General features: G+C 36.2%; 1 protein-coding gene across 6 annotated transcripts in view; it reads right to left on the bottom strand.

The window, feature by feature from the left end:
- VPS54 (VPS54 subunit of GARP complex) overlaps positions 1 to 18,392 on the bottom strand; it is a 140,214-nt gene that overhangs the window by 120,481 nt on the left and 1,341 nt on the right. For 5 of the 6 annotated variants that reach the window (XR_005785461.1, XM_040458277.1, XM_040458274.1 and 2 more), the window contains exons 1-2: positions 18,273 to 18,386; positions 811 to 966 (exon numbers count right to left, since the gene is read on the bottom strand). Coding sequence is in view for 5 of the 6 variants with exons in the window: in XM_040458277.1 (XP_040314211.1) it covers positions 811 to 946 (136 nt within the window). In the remaining variant the exon portion in view is untranslated. Of the gene's footprint in view, positions 1 to 810; positions 967 to 18,272; positions 18,387 to 18,392 lie in introns of those variants that run through there. The other variant, XM_040458275.1, reaches the window with a different exon arrangement.

Below are 18,392 nucleotides of genomic sequence, written 5' to 3'. Positions count from 1 at the left end.
AAGACAAGAAGGCAAAGTGTTGCCTTGTTCAACCTTAGGTAGGTACATGTGCATCAGGCAATTCAAATTTTTCATTCCTCTGCAAATGGCTGCAAATAATGACAAAAGTGCCACAAGTATTGATTTTAGGGTTACAAATAAATTTCAGGGACCAGGTAAACTTACAAACACAGAATCCACAAATAATAAGAATTGACTATACTATGTTTAACTAAAAAGCTTCAAATCTCTAGCTTCCATTTTCAAAACTTTTTTTTCCGTTTATGCAAGTAATTTCTTCTATGGAAATGCATGAAAAGAACTATATTCCAATTTTCCAATCAACTTCCAAATTATCTATCTCTTTAGTTTTAACACTATAAAATTTATTCTTTTAAGTATAGCTGACCTTTGAACAATGGAAGGATTAGGGGTACAGACCACTCCCCTCCCCATGTAGTCAAAAATCCACATCTAACTTCAACTCTGCCAAACTTTACTAATAGCCTACTGTTGACTGGAAGCCCTACAGATAACATAAATAGTCAATTAACATATTCTGTATGTTATACATATTTTATATACTATATCCTTACAAATAAAGTAAGCCAGAGGAAAGAAAATATTACTAAGAAATCCATAAGGAGAAAATATAGTTATAGTACTGTACTGTATTTATAAAAAAAAAAAAAGCTACATATAAGTGGACTCCTGTAGTTCAAACCCCATGTTGTTCAAGGGTCAACTGTATACAGAATCTGACTACTCATTTAAAGAGAATACAAACCCTCAGGAAAAATCTTCAAACCAACGAACAGAAAAAGGCCTTACCTGTGGGCTCCTTGGGACACACATCTGGCAGTGACTGCACAGGTCGAATGTGTTTTGTTGGATCTACCTCTTTTTTAAAGAAAACATCTCTGCTGCTTCCTTGAGGCACTGGTGAAGAACTGTGGCTTGAAGCCATTGCATAAAATCACCACTCAACTGAAAATAAGTAACAAGTAATAATCAAGATACTTAACACAAATCAAAATTCATCTGTAAGTATTATGCATGTCTCACACTTTCTCTGAAAAGGATACATTATCCAAAAATCCCTCAAGGTATAAGTATACAATTTGAATACTATTAACTGTATCACTCATAATTAGTTACTAAGAAAGTAATTTGTCCTTGTTTGAAAAGTATTCTCCCGGAAGTGAAATATCTTCAGTCTTTTATCCAAAGTGAAAAATAGATACCAAAGCTGTAACCAATTATATATTAAAGATGAAAACATCCATTCATTCAGCAAGCATACAGTAATTACGCATTATAAGCAAATGGGTTTTTGAAGTCTGACTGCAGAAATTCTTCACTTACCAGCAGTATAACCTCAAGGAAATTTACTTAACCTTTGTGTACCTTACCTCATTTGTAAAAATGGACATGAAAAGAGCTCCCATTTCACAAACATTTTGTAAGAGTAAAAGGAATGGATGTATATATAAAGCATTTAAAACAACGTTCGTCTCAAAAGTTAGTGTTTATAAATGTTAGTTACCGTCATGATTATTACAACTAAGTGACAACTGACAACCGTTATCAATTATAAAAGAAGTATTACTCTCCAAGGTGTCTGCAATTACATTAAGTAATGACAACAATCAAAACACTAAGCAAAACACAGGTTAACCTATGTCTACATTGTTCACTAGGTCCTAAAAGAATTTGTGGGGCAAGACAACATAACGTAGGCTACAGTTTCAGGTAAAACTTTACAAATGAAGCAGTACATAACCTGGATACTGAAGAACATGTATTATTTTATTACTGGAGACTAGATAATCTTATAGTGCAGAGTATACATATCAAATAACAGGTATTCAATAAACATTTTTCAATGAAGGAATAAATAAATGAACATAAACAGAAGTTTACAGCTGAAAGGGAACTTAGATCATCTAGTCTAAGTTCCCTCATACTGGAGATAAGTATAGCAAGGCTCAGAAAGACTAGGGGGTTTACAAAGACACATGGGTTTTAACAAATTAAAAAAAAAAAAAAGCCTACTCAGGAAATCTGGTGAATATACTAAGGGTAAGAAATAAAGAGCAGAGACAAAGCTGAGAATGGTGACAAAAAATTAATCTACTCTAACTCTCCCCTAGTTTAGTGGAAAGCTAAAACTGACATTTCCTAGACTTCTTTGGGTTTTTTTTATTTTTTATTAGTTTTCTTTATTTTTGAGAGACAGAGAGAGACAAAGCATGTGGGGGGGAGGGGCAGAGAGAGAGGGAGACACAGAATTGGAAGCAGGCTCCAGGCTCTGAGCTGTCAGCACAGAGAGAGCCCGATGCGGGGCCCGAACTCACGAACCGTGAGATCATGACCTGAGCCAAAGTTGGACGCTCAACTGACTGAGCCACCCAGGCGCCCCCCAGACTTCTTTGATTATCTGTCACAGTCCTCCTAATGCAAAAGAAACAAATCCAATTACACCACTAAGACCGTAAGAAACAAACTGTTAAGAAAATGCACAAAGATAAATAACTTCCTTAGGGTCCCTGAACAGAAAGCAAACAATAACATGAACAAAGGTTAAGGGACATGGAATAATCATTAAGACTATGTGGAAACTGACATGGCTAGAGTAAAACGCTTGTATTGGGAAGTACTGGAAAATAAATCATACTTAAATACACACACACACACACACACACACACACACACACACAGAACATGGCCAGATGAATTAATCAGGGTCTTGGTTTGAAAGGGATCACTGGCCTGTTACATATATATCCATACACATTAAGTGTATGGTTTTATATATATACATATATATATGTATACATATATACATATGTATATATATATATACAAAACATATATTTGAGAGAGAAAAGATAATCTAAAGGATAGGAAAGTATATAATACATAATCCTGTATATCAAGTATTTAGTAAGGATAATTCCAAATTTAACATAAAGTCTATTTAACTTTATTAACTTCATTAAATAAAATGGCTAAATTAAAGACATTTTGACATTTGTAGAGGTAAGCTACAAATATATGGAAAATGTATTTATATTGATTGCCCATTGCTTGGTGTCAGATAAATCAAACACTGATTGATAGCACACTACTATTTCAATTTATACTATTTACCATCATGTTGTTTTAACAGCAAAAAGAAATCCTAAGCGCCATCTCAGGAAGCCAGAAATACTTGAGGAGATGGAGACTAAACTAGTCTAGAAAAAATTTGTAGACTCCTATAAGTTATTTCAGTATCTGAGGTGGTGGGGGAGTGGTACCTTATTTACTCTTTAAAGATTCTGAACTGGGACACATATGTAGGTTTTGTTTGTTTGTTTTCCTACACTTCTAATTCTTCTTATGAAATGGGGGAACATCTCTAACTATAAAGAGAGTATGTAAAATTAGGGGACTGCCTATATAGGGGAGTCCCAATTTCAAACCATTTGTCTCTCCATTACTTTCAATCATCCTGAGTTTATTAAGATTTCCCCACAGTAAGAACCAAACGTTGTATTAATGGCCACATAAGTATGATGCAGATACTTAGTATGTGCAATCACTAGTAATAAAATATTGTGGATTTATTCATAAGGCATGGATGCATAAACAAATACACCAAATCCCTGTGGCCTCTAAACCAAACAACTTCAGCAAAAAAAATAATCTTTCATTGAAAAGCTAAAGAACAGAAATGATGAGGCATCCTAGTAAGAAAGTTTCAGTGTAACCTAAGAATAGTTTGTCTATCCAGAAAAAAAAAAAAACTAGCAAAAACAATAACAAAAAACACAGAATACAGAGAAAAAGAAAGCTCTATGCACTAAATGCAGGTAACCTCTGATTTCTAATACTTCCACTTTACATCTAGAAACAAATTTGGCATTTAATCAGCGGTCACCTACAATGAGAATCTGTAAATCACTCCACCATTCTTTACACAATCATCTTTTCATAATTATATCAATACCATACTCAACTATTATATTCTCTTGAAGCCTTCTTCGGTTTCTCACACTTAAGCCACCCTTTATGTATTTCTATTTTTGCAACAACCATACTGAAAATTTGGTCTTTATATAGGTCTTCTCTATTAGACTATGAACCTCTTGATGTTTCCATTTTCCTGTGTATTCTATGTGCCTAACACAATTCCTGGCACACAGATAGATATATAATAAATACTTTAGAGATGGATTAAATGGGTAATACGTAGAACAGATCAGAAGAGAGATGTTAGACAGCTACTGATAATCCTTAAGTGAATAGATAAGAGCATGGGTATGAGTTGATAAGGAAAGAAACAGTCTCATTCATCCCAAAAGAATTTGTAAGGATGAGTAAGATCAGAAACATGTGTACAGGAGTGCTGATGCATAGGGGCACTTGTACCCCAATGTTCATAGCAGCACTCTCAACAATAGCCAAATTATGGAAAGAGCCTAAATGTCCATCAACTGATGAATGGATAAAGAAGTTGTGGTTTATATACACAATGGAATACTACGTGGCAATGAGAAAGAATAAAATATGGCCTTTTGTAGCAATGTGGATGGAACCGGAGAGTGTTATGCTAAGTGAAACAAGTCATAGAAAGACAGATACCATATATTTTCACTCTTATGTGAATCCTGAGAAACTTAACAGAAGACCATGGGGGAGGGGAAGGGGAAAAAAAAAAGTTACAGAGAGGGAAGGAGGCAAACCAGAAGAGACTCTTAAAAACTGAGAATAAACTGAGGGTTGATGGGGGGGGGGGGTGGGAGGAGGGGAAAGTGGGTGATGGGCATTGAGGAGGGCACCTGTTGCGATGAGCACTGGGTGTAGTATGGAAACCAATTTGACAATAAATTTCATATTAAAAAAAAAGAAACATGTGACTGTCTTTCTTTTATAGCTCAAAGTATCTTTTTATGTTACAAGTTAGGTTAAAAGCTTCTATTAAAAGTTCCTAAAACAATGTCACTCCAGAAGCACAGAGCATACAAAGGGCTCGGACTGGTTTCTAAATGTAGGTACACACTGTTTTTCCAAAGTTTGCATTATGCCAGTCTGCTTTTACTAAAGACCTACATTAGCACCTGTTTTCACTAACCAAAAGAAATCCAAAGAGGATTTTTGCTTTTCTTTAAAAAGGTGAGAGGCAAAAACCGCATTCAGCGTTTGCAGGAAGCCATCACAGAGGCAGGACACACCCAAAGCAGCAAGTGTAGCACTGCCAAACTACCTTCCTGAAATTACACTCAGCACCTCACAAACAAGCTACCGTAGCTTTGAACCGTGTATCTTAGTATCTGTGCTTTTTCTCAATTTATTCTAGGCAACCATTGGTAAGAATGTCTTAAGAAATAGGAGAAGCCTAAAACATGTCATTTTGGGGGTCTGGGAACGTTCAAACATTTTCCCATAAAAATTAATGGTAAGTGTTTCTCTGCTTTACACTATTTCAGTTTTACAAAAGATTTCACAGGTATGCTCTACTTTCAAGTAATAAGTGAAAACTATACCATCTTCACAAAGAAACCACGGTTCACTGAAGAAATATCTGAGTTCAGACCTGGAGCACAGGGGGAAAAAAAAAAAAGTTGATCCTGAGAACTCTTGTGTCAGAAAGCAAGTAAATGCTCAAAGACCAGAAGGATCTGTCAAAAGGACAAAGGACCAAGTAAAAAGGGTGCTCAAATGCCACTTGCGGGACAATTTGAGCACTCCAAAAAAAAAAAAAAAAAAAAAAAAAAGGAAAAGAAACTTACTTGAGTGTAACATATTGGCTAAATAAAAATTAATGAATATACAGTGATACTTAGGGGAAGAAAAAGACATGAAGAAAAGTGGGTGGAGTGGGATGAGGAAAGGAAATCTCTTCTTTACAGAACAAAGCCAGTAATAAATGTAGAAGGAGGAACTGAATTAGTTGTAACCCTAAGGTATAAACCAATTCAGGCAATAATCATCGATGTATGCTAAAGCTACTAGGTGAAAGGTTGTTCAGATTCAGAACACTCATCTTGTGCCAAAGTATTACCCCACAGATTACTAAGCAATGCAAAGGGGAAAATGTATCTTTAAAATCTGGTTGTCACTACCTTAACTAAGTCATCAAACTTGGCATCATTGACAATAGTATGACAACTTAATATTATGAGTCATGAAATGACAATATAAAATAAACATCATCACCTCTGAAGCATTCTCACCAAAAATATTTAAGCCTCTGCACCAAGAGTTAAGCTTTTCTATCCTATGGATTCCTTGGCAGTCTGGTGAAGTCTACAGACACCTTCCCAGAATAATTTAGTTTATAATGCATAAAATACATTAGATTACAATGGACAACTATACTGAGATAAACTTTTTAAAATGTAATACAGTAATTTTTTGCTTCTCACTTAATGCAAATCTATCTTAATTTCTAAGCAATAATTGCGCTTAAATATTTCAAGGTATCTGCAACACATTAATGTGACATGAAAATATTTGAAATTTCTACTAGTGACAAAGTTACAGGCAGTGCTAATATCCCTATGAAGGGTTATCTACATTCATAATTAAAGGAAACACTTAAAATCCAGTTAAAGCAGGTTTCTTTTGACCATGGCACTATTGACATTTTGAGCTGAGTAATTCTTTGTTATTGGGTGTTTTCCGTCTATGCATTTTAGGATCTTTAGATGTATTCTTGGCCTCTATTCACTTGATGCCAATAGTACCCTCCCCTGCCACATATACAGTTATGACAACCAAAAATGTGTCTACACAAAGCCAAATATGCTGAGGTGGAGAAAAGAAGGGAGAAAACAAAATCACCCCAAGTGATAACCACTGAGTTAAAATAAAGATGATCATAAGATAAATGAACATATGAACTGACTGAAGGTGCTAATATCAATTCTTACAATAAGTATTAATAAAGGTTCATTTCTTTTTTCCTCCTATTAAAAAAATGAAGAATCCTTAGGCTGGGTGAAACCTTACAAAGGATTTTGGACTTGATCCAAAGACTAGTGAGTCATTACAGACTTAAAGACACTGGTGTTAAATCCATCACTCTATAAGATATCAGTAAGGAGGGCCAAGTACAGAACCTAAGAGGACTTGAACATTTCCGAAGAAAGAAAGATATAAAGGAAAGCTTGTGATAAAGAAGGAACATCCAAGAAGGTGGGAGAAATATCAATTGAGAATTCACAAATAAATAAGGGGGGAAAAACCATCATTTAGATTTGGCAATTAGGCAGTGACCAGTTACATCAGAAACAATGTCAAGTTCAACAGTGGGCACAGAAGCCAGACTGCAGAAGCTGGAGTGGAACAGGAGGGGAAATTAAAAAACAATGGCTATTGTTTCAAGAGACTTAATTATGAGATTACAAAACAGAATATATAATCACATTTGATATAAAAACTTTACATAACTCTCTCTACATACACATAATGTATAAAAAGGTATACAACAGTGGTTATTATAACAAGCCTTTCCTGGCCACTGTATCTAAGCACATCCTCTCCCTTCTCTTCCCCCATCCAAACACACACACACACACTCCATTATTCTCGATCACTAGCATTATAGCATGATCTTTTTAGTACTTGCTCCAATTATAACCGATTATTTACCTGTTAATTTTGTCTCCCCCACTATACTGAAAACTTACTTGTTTCATTCACCTTCCTATGCCACACTCAGCAGTCTAGGCAATCAGTAAAATGCATGAATATTCAATGAATGAATGAACAATATCATGGATAAAGAAGTAATAAGCACAAATAAGCCGCTAACAATGTCTCATATAAGTTCATATTCATTTCAACAATCTAAAAACATACAAAATCAAAAATACATTCTCTTCTTTGCATACATTATGTGACTTTCTAAAATTTTATTCTAGATTCTCTACATTCTTGAAACATAGTATATATAATATACTTAAGAAAACTGGCCATAAAGTGAGTTAGGTATCTATCACTTATTAGTTGTGTGACCTTAGTTTTCTCTTTTTTAAAATGGAACAACAACAGTATCTTCCACATAGCAATGTTATAAAATTTAAATGGAATATAACTTACATAACCTATGTAAGCTCATGGCACAATACTTGGCACACAGTAGACATTCAATAAACAACTTTACTACTATTTATTATTACAAACATCTTAAGTATTAATATTTGGACTGTGTCATACAAAGTTTTATAATCAATTTAAACTTTCGGACCCTGAGCCTCCTCTATTGGTGTCCTTTGCTTGAGTGTCCCTAGTTTAGGGGGAGAGGAGGCAGCAAAATAATATGAGCAGATATAATTTACTATCAGAAAAGTAAACAATAACTAAACTAAACTAAACAATAGAACAGTGATCCTCAAAGCTATGCTAGTAAAAAGAGAGAAAAAATAATATTGGAAAATGATGTTGAAACTAGAAAAGGTGTGGCCTAGAACAGAAGCAACAAGTTTGATGACAAAAACTGTGCAAGAGAGGAAAGATGAGGGAGAGAAGGCAGAGAGGCTAGAAATAATGATTTAGAAGACATCTGAATAAAGGTCAAAGTTGAATCTATGGGAGTAGAGTGGATGAGATAAAAATTACAATCTCTGAGTTGGAGGGAACTTTGAAAGACCATCTAGCTCAACTTTTACCTAATATAGGAATCTTTTCTACATGGGGTCTTGCCTTCACTTGAAAACCTTCAATAGTGGAGAAGCGACTACTTCAAAAGCAGATTATTACTGTAAAATAATTATGACTGCTTTAGGAAGAAAATTCTTTCATGTAGTGTACAGAACCCTGCCTCCATGAATTTTCCATTGCTATCTCCAGTTCAATTACATTACAGGAGTAAGAGAAAATACTTCTAGTCATAGGAAAGTAATATCACAAAGTACAAAAAAAAAAAAAAGATGGCTAATGAGAGCTCAGAGAAATGGGTAGAAAGGGGTAGACCAAATACATTTATCAGGAAAGGAAGAAAGCAATCAGAAATACCATCCTTACAGAAACAAGGGAGAAGTGTCCAATAGCAAAGTGTGAACAGTAGTGTCAACATGATGCAGAGAGAGAGGTCAAGGTTACTAACTTCAGAAAGGATACTGAATTAGGGGTGCCTGGGTGGCTCAGTCAGTTGAGCTTGAGCGACCAACTTGGGCTCAGGTGATGCTCTCACAGTTCGTGGATTTGAGCCCCACATGGGGCTCTGTACTGACATCTCAGAGCCTGGAGCCTGCTTCAGATTCTGTCTCCCTCTCTCTCTCTGCCCCTCCCCCGCTCAAGCTCTGTCTGTCTGTCTCTCTCTCTCTCAAAAGTAAATAAACATTAAAAAAATTTTAGAAAGAAAGGATACAGTATTAGAATAATATTAGGACAGTGGTTGGGGCAGATGCCATACCACAAAAGGTTAAGTAAGTAATGAAGTACTAAAGGCAACAAGATTAACATCTTTTTGGTGGTGAAAGAAAACAAACTAAATGTTGAGCAAGAATTTTTTTAGGTCCCGGAGACCTGAGCATATATGTAGGCAAACAGCAAGAAACCAACTGAAGGGTGAGATTAAAAAGGAACAGGAAAAGGTACCAGGGCCAAGAAGATGGAGGGAGAAAGAAGAGTTAGATAAACACAGGGATTTGGGGGGTGGCGGTGAAGGCAGAGACAAAAATCACTCCCAGGGACTATGAGGCACTTTACACTATGCCCCACCTTGAGAAAGGCAGGACTTTGTCAGGCAACAGAAAATGAGCAAGCTGATCCAGAAAAATTGCACTACATCCTACTCCTCTACCTAATGCCCTTAAGCAGAGGTGGGAGGAGCAGAATCAGCTGGGACTTGGGCAAACCTGGAGTGCCTCACTCCCCCCACTAGTTATCAATGAAAGAAGGGAGAGGGAAGCAATGGAAAGAAAGTAAGAATTATTATCACTACTATTTGACTAGACACTGTATAGTCCATAACTGCTTGCTAGAAAAACACGTCTGAAATGAATCAGTGAATGAATGAATACCCATTATGTGGATGAAGAAACAGGTTCAATAGTAATTGGTTTCAGTCCATTTAGCTAGTTAATTGTGAATATGGGATTTGCACTCAGATCTGATTCTAAATTCCATGACTCTATCTCTAAACCATACTGCTTCTCCAAAAACAAAACAAACAAAACCTAAATTCTTTCACTACTGCCTCTCATCTATTTCATGCACCCAGTACTTTCTTCTTTTTTTCCTTATTTTATCTATCAATATTGATCCAATAAAAATTACTTACACTAACAAATATTTATATCCATCTTATATTAAAAATGATAGCAATAGTTAACATCTGTTTGTGATAACATTTTTTTAAAGGCTTGACTTTTTACAGCAGTTTTAGGTTCAAAGAACTTTATAAAACTGGCACTACTAGAAAACAATTCCTCAAGGAAAAAGACACATTTTCATCCTATAATTCACTATATTTTTCTTAGCAAAGGGATAATTCTGGAGCTGCAACTTGGGATACATAATCTACTATAGGCCATCAGTTCAACACTTTCAACAAGAAATGTGTTGTGAATTCTAAGTAATAAATGAACTTATTAATGAACGTTTATAAAATGTCTATTTGTAATTTGAGAAGATATAGTGGGAAGTTTTTTTACACTGGAGCTGGACAGAGGTAGTATTTTGTGATATAATTTTGGGTTTGAGTTTAGTAAAAAAAGAAAAAAAATCTATACTCAATCCTATTTTTTCTAAAAGCAAACTTGATTTCCCTAAATTTAGATGTACTGACACAAACAAGGAAAAAAAAAATACTGTAATGTCCTACCAAAGATCAATGACAGAAATCAGTACAGACTATTTTTTAAATCATAGTAATCTAAAATATCTCAAATATCTCACATTCTAAGAAATATTTTCCACAACGCTTTTGGAATTTTAGGAGCCAATTTCTGGTAAATGTTATAGATAGTCTTCTTTCATACAACCTAGACACAAATGACAATATACTTCTACACTATTTAAGTATACGATTCGTCACCTGACCAAATCTAGTTTAATCATAGTTTTTTAAAGTACTTAAAATTTTTTAACCACAACGATCTCAACAATAAAGCTAAAATTTAAACAGAAAGATGTGGGCTTTCAAGAAATAATTAACAAATTAAGGCTCCCTCATAAATAAGTACTTGTCTACTCATTTTGGGTATTAAAGGAGCATGGAAGAAGCTAAAGTGAACCCAGAAAATAAGAACAAAGTTGCACTAATCTGCTTTTTCCTTATATTCCCATTTGACATTTATAAGGCCGTGTCTTGGAGGAAACTGAATACATGTGCTTCCTTATGTTCCTCATTTACTTTCGATCTAGTGACAAGAAGGAACAATAAGAGATAATCATGGCTACAACGATAAAAACTATAACTATTTGTAATATTAAATTTAAATATTTAAAAATAAGTGATATTTCATGTATGACATCCTTATCTGGAATAAAAATCATAAATATCCTCAAAACACTATATATATTTTTTAAGTCTAGATGTTACTCAAAATGAAAGCAATGTCTTTTTTCCCTCGCACATTCACCAAAAAACATAATAGGGCAGCCACTGAAACTAACTAAGCATCACAGGCCGGAATTGAATGATAAAACTGTACTGTGATAAAATCTGCCTCTAGCATGTAAAAAATTCAGTGGGAACCAAATATAACTTAGATGCCTTATTTTACTCCTTTGGGCCATTGATATGACTATATTACTAGTGAAATTTTTGTCAAAGTGAATCAGATTAAAATGTTGGTATTCTGTTCTTGGTGTCTCAGCCAAAGATTAGCAAATAAATTCTTTTTTTTTTTTAATTTTTTTTCAACGTTTTAATTTATTTTTGGGACAGAGAGAGACAGAGCATGAACGGGGGAGGGGCAGAGAGAGAGGGAGACACAGAATCGGAAACAGGCTCCAGGCTCCGAGCCATCAGCCCAGAGCCCGACGCGGGGCTCGAACTCACGGACCGTGAGATCATGACCTGGCTGAAGCCGGACGCTTAACCGACTGCGCCACCCAGGCGCCCCAAATAAATTCTAAAATCACTAATTTAAAGTTACTGGGTAATGCATATATCTTAAATGTGTAAACCATAAGACATATTAAAATGCCTACACAAGAAGAGTAAATTGAAAATAAAATCTGTATAATTTACCCTACCTTAAAAATATCTGTTAGAAGAAATTATATATTAATATATTCTTAAAAGGAACAAAAATGACTTGGATTTATCCCCTGTCAATTACTTCAACAGTGTCCCTTGCAGGTTTAATTCTCTCCTCCCTCATCCATCTTCAATCTATCTTTGCTTTGTTCCTGGCTGCAAAACAGTGGAGAAAATTTAGATAAAACATGCAGATTATAAATGTATAAACTCCAATCTCAGATATGACCCTGCTCAGCAGTCCTTTCACTTATTTATACTGGAACACTGATCTTCCCCAATCCCCACAGTATTTATAAAAAACTTTCATCACTCTCCTCATATCCCCTAGTTTACCTACCTGCATGTATCTCATGCTTAAAAAGTAATTTTCTTTTTACTTCATACCAAAAAAAAAAAAAAAAGCCTCAGATAGGACTTCTACCCTCCACATTCAAATGTACCTAATTCTCACAACTCCTAACTTCTGATAGACAATACAGGTGTGTACTCTTGTCCAGAGTTAATTCTCCAACCAACTGTTCTTGATTTCACCTCTTCCCACTTCATCCCAGCCCTGTTGTATTAATTATTCCGACTCTCCTATCTCATCAGCCCATCAAAAAAAAAAAAAAAAAAAAAGTTCAAGAGCTAAATTAAAGTTTTTTCCCTCAGCTCTATCTCCTTGAGCTACTTCTTGCCTCCCCTTCACTGGCAAACCTCTATTCTCTCTTGGGTCTACCTCCTGCACAATCTTCCATCTTTACCACTTACTGCTCTGGAAATGGTGAGGAATGACCTGATTTCTAAATTCAATTGCCTATATTCAGTCTTCATCAAATCTGACCTCACTGCCCTCAAAAGCCAATAAAAGTAATAAATGCAGACAGAATAAGAGAAATAGAAAAATCACCATTTGTAATCCTCAAATGCAATGACTGACTCAAGGAAGGATCATTAATGGATGATAAAACCATTGGTTTAAAAGGATGTTAGGAAAAGGATATTTACATAGCCATGAAGTATCACCCTATCAGTTATTTATTAAAAAAATAATAGAGAGATCTGTCAGTTCCTACCCTTACCAAATGATCAAAGCTGGAATCACCAACAGGGGGACAGACTACCATTATGTGCCTCCTGATGTGATAAAGTGGTAGGAATACCTATCATCTGTGTGGTATTCTTGCCAGAAATATCTGACCAGAATCTAATCATGAAGAAACAGAGTAATTCAGAATATGGAATAAACTCGAGCACAAATGCCTCTATTTTTCAAAGGATAAACCAAAAAAGAAGAGGGAGGCACTGGGCCTAGTCTGGATTGGAGGAGATTAAAGAGACATACCAGCCAAATGCAATACATGAACCTTAACTGAATCTTGTAATAGTGTAGAGAAAAAAACAGCTATAAAAAATTTTGGGACAAATGGAGAAATTTAGGTATGGACTGTATGTTTAATAAGCTTGTTCAGTGTTGATACTTTTAGGTATCATAACAGCATTGTGATCATATAGGGGAATGTCCCTGTAATTGGGAGATGCATGCTTAAGTATTTAGGGGTGAAATGTAATGAAATCTACAGCCTACTTTCAGACTTGGCAAAAGAAATTGGGGCGGGGGGCGGCGAGTGTTTATGTATGTGTGTGTAGGTGTTCACTATTCTTGACTTTTCTGCAGGTTTAAAATTTTTCAATAATAATAAAAAATAATGAATCAATGAAAGTTTACAAAGAAGTGAAGATAAGTAGAAGTGACCAAATAAACGGAGGGGAGGAAGTATGAGAAAAAGAGAATACTCCAGGAATAGGGAATAGTATGTTGCAAAGGCTTGGACAGGAAAAGAAGCCTTCTGCCAGAAACCGGAAATAATTCAACATGTCTGAGAAAATTATATATTCAGAGGGAGGAGGGAATAGGGGAGAGTCACAAGGCTAGAGAGGTAAGTTGGGAAAATAACTTAAATGAAATTACAAATCTATTAAAAGAATAAGGAATATAGATTTTATCATGAGGATAAAATAGTCACAGAAATAATTTATGATGAGAAATGATATAATCAGATTTTCCCTTCAGAAAAATCACTGATTATAGCACAGAGAATGCAATGGAGAAGACTAAGACTAGAAGAGTCCAGATAGGAAACTTGCTTAATCTCACTGAGAGATGCCCATAGCCTGAACTCCGATAATGGTAGTGGAGATAGAGAAAACTAGACAGATTTCAGATCTTTCTCCAGTTATAAGCTCTTTTCAGTGTCCCACACCCACATTTCTAACTGCCTACTAGGCATCTTCACCTACAAGTCTCAAAGATACCTAAAATTCAATATAGCCAAAACTTAAATTTATTATTTATGCCATCTTTATCTGCCAACACCTGCCAAAAGTTTATTCCTTCTCTAGCTCCGTTAATGGCACAATAATCTATGTTTCCTAAACTAGAAACCCTACAGCCAACTTGACTCCCTGACCTCTCTACATTCTTTAATTTCTATACCAGTGTGGACTGTCCTATGGATTCTACCTCCAAAATTCATCACACATCCATTCCTTGCTCTCCATTCTAATTGCGAGTAATCTAGTTCAGGATTTTATTTGCAGATTAGACTGCTGTGAGAATCTCCTAGCAAAAGCTTCTTTGGTTCTAACCTCACTCAATTTTAGAATCATGTTTCTAAAATTCAGATACGATAGGTCACTCTCCTTATGTATTCTTTGATAGTGGTATATATCAAGTTTATCACGTTCAAAAACTCCACAACCTGGGCCCAATCTACCCCTCAAAAACTTATGCACCAGTAACGAACAATTCAAAACATAATAGTTCAGATCTGCAGTAAAACAAATCTGCCATTTCCAGTAAAAAATTTTTTACTGTAGAATATCTAATTCTAATTATTTCTAATTACTAATTTTTACTAAAGAATATCTGTACTGTGTCATAGTTAGATGTCCTTTTATTTTTCCCTCATATGCCCTCAACTGCAAAGAGAGAGTTGCCTGAGGACCTAAAGGGCTAATCTAATATACCCAGTGAGAGTTATTTTCCCACCTGGCAGGAGTTGAGAACACTAGCCAGAAAAATACAAACCACAGGTTTAAAACATTACTGACATTTGGGTGGCTATTCTTTGTTCTTTGTTGGGGGAGAGGGTGTGCAGGATAACATAGGATGTATCCTGTGCATTTATAAATTTAGCAACATTCCTGGCTATATGCCAATGGCACCACACCTTCAGTTGTGACAATGAAATACATTTCCAGACACTGCCAAATGTCCCTTGGAGGGTAAATTTACCCTCTTTTGAGAACCATTAGTTTAGATGTTAGGGCCCCAGGTCTTTGAAAAAGAAGGCCTCCAACCAGGCTTGTTAATCTTAATTTGTTTTTGAGAAAGAGCAAGAGAGAGCACATGTGAGCAAGACAGCAGAGGAAGGAGGCAGAGGGAGAGAATCCCCAACTGAGGGGAAGTGAGGCTTGACTCCACCATCCTGGGATCAAGACCCAAGTGGAAATCAAGAGTCAGATGCTCAACCGACTGAACCACCTAGGCACCCCAATCTTAATTTATTTTTAATTAATTTTGTTTTTAAAATAGAATTTTTAAAAAATAAGATGGTAAAAGTACAAGAAGATACCTTTTAGTATATGCCATCCTCCTTTAGGTTAAAGCATTTTTAGAGGATTTTGTAAGAGGGATTTCATCTCTGCAGATGCATTAGTCTCCTGACAACCCTCCATCCCAAAATGAGTAAATGCTAGTAAAATGTCAAATACATGCATACATAAAAGAATGTAAACAATTCTAACTAGCAAATCCCCATTTCTTGCTTTACATGGCCACACTGTGGTTCTTTAGCCACAATCTTAGAGATTCAAGCTTCCACTCCTCAGATTTCCTCATATGGTTCCTGCCATCTATTTGTGAAACAAGTAGGAAGCAAGCTGATGACATTTAAGTTTTTTTCCTAACCCTGATATCCTAATCTTCAATGGCAAAAATATTCCTTTAACTTCTACGTGACTCCCAGCTGACCAGATCACCTCTCGAGATCACTAAAATCCATTTATGCTTTTTTCTTTCTCCATACTTCATGCTGAATACAACCAAATAGTTGTTTAGAACATCAGTTATTAACACCAGTGATCAGCTGCTTATTCTCGGACTCAAAATATTTTAGACATGTAAGTTGATTTTCAGAGAAAAACTTCAAAAACCTACTTATATGAATGAATCACAATAGGCAAATATTGAGATGGAAAGATTAGTGGTTGCCTAGGTCTGGGGGTGGGGTAGGAGGAATGGGGAGTATTGTTAATGACCAGGTTTCTTTCTGGGGTGATGAAAATGTTCTAAAATTTATTATGATGATGGTTTCACAACTCTGTAAATATACTATAAATCATTTAATTTCATCCTTTAAATGAGTGTTACTCAAAGATGTAAAAGGCTAGAAGCAGGAAAAAGGAATTTTAATCAACTTTTATGGATAGAAAAAGGAACGTGATTAAGAACAAATTCTGCAAAGTTTGCCATTTCATGAGTTACATTTGATTTTAATTCTGACATAAAAACTTAATACCTACCCAGAAATAAATTTTAACTTTTCCAGAAAAACATGAAAATTTGATCTTTTTCTAGCAAACTTTGGATAATTTAAAAACAATGAAAACATTTCAGAAAGCCAAATGCTAAGTAACAAAAACAAAATATATAAATATCATCAACAAAATGTGAAGTCTTTACAGTTCTGTGATACGTTCTTTACAAAGAAAATCAATACATTTTTCACTTCTTTTAAAAATGATCCTCCAACTGTAAGGTCTGTCCTCATAGTGTAGTAATTCTTAAGTTACCAGATTATAATTTTAAAATAGCCAAATCACAATAAAACTGCAAACATTTAATCCCCCAAACCACAACTATCAACCACCCAAAATTTGCACATATTGATCATTCTTACCAAAACCTATCATGAGCAATGATGACCACTATGAACCATCAAGTAATACTCATTTCTAGGAAATCAGACTCTTGACTGCAATACAAATATAGTCAAATCCCAATCATTCCATCTGTTCCATCAAAACTGCTTAGAAATCATCAAGGCTCTCAAAGTACTTTTCCAATTAGAACTATCAGATTTATAAAAGTCAACTCGAATGTCCATCAAAATCTGCAGTTTAAGTTAACCACAATAACGCATTCCTCAGCATACTATATCATGATATCATCTGCCTTGTAATCATTTACTATTGATCGCCCTGGGGTTTGACAAATCAGAAATAGAGCCAATTAAAAACAAAAAAACAAATAGTGCAAACAATTTAATTATTCGAAAGTAAGGAGGGCCTCACTCAATAAAGGACAAAAAATAAAGCTGGTTAAAGGCGAGTTAACACAAAACAAAACTTGCAACCCCAGGTCAGTCAAAATTCTAAAAATATCGTCCTGAACTCACAACACATGGACAGACCAAGTAGTTAATTATAATGTACAGCCAAAAGTTCCCTTGTCAACGATGGGAGGGCAGGGGAGGCCTGCTTTTGTATCAATGCACAGATGTTAAGAAGCAGAACTGAAGAAAATTAATTACTGAACAAACTACTGCGAGCTAAATCACCAAACTGCAAAACACCGAGTTAATGGGGGAAGGGGGATAGCCTTCCCCAGGAAGCCTTCCCCAGGAAGAAAAACAATTTTTTAATATTTAAATTATTCCAGTAGGCTCAAAAGGAGGCTGAAAGGCCCTACTGGGAAAAGAAAGGGAAAGTTTCGGGGCAGCATCTAAGGAGGGTGATGGAAGTTCCAAAGCCCGGATCCCAGAGAGGGGCGAGAGGGGGGACAGCGGCGTTTGCGGCCGCCGACTGAAGTGGGGAGAGCAGCTACCGCCCCGATCCCAGAGCGGGAGCGAAAAGGAAGAGGAGGTGGTGGCGGAGAAGAGAATGGAAGCTTCAGCGCCCGTCTGTTGTGACCGAAACTCCGTCCGCTTCGGGCCGGGGAGGTGACACAGGGGGTGGGGTCTCAGGCCCTCTCTCCACAGGAGGTCGGGGTGAGGGTGGGCCGCGAAGCGCCGGGGGGGTCAAGTGGGGCCCGCCCGACACCTACCTGCGGGTCCCGGGCAGCCGCCCCAGAGCGAGGCCTAGTGCATCGCCGCCGCCTCCAGCCCTCCACGTCGCGCCGAGGCTGCTCCGCGGCCGCCGCCGCCCGGAGCCCCGCCGGGCCGGA

Source organism: Herpailurus yagouaroundi, unplaced genomic scaffold (genome assembly GCF_014898765.1).
Source record: "Herpailurus yagouaroundi ecotype Mexico unplaced genomic scaffold, PumYag 221, whole genome shotgun sequence".
Lineage (NCBI taxonomy): Eukaryota > Metazoa > Chordata > Mammalia > Carnivora > Felidae > Herpailurus > Herpailurus yagouaroundi.
This window is presented reverse-complemented; position numbering and strand designations above follow the sequence as displayed.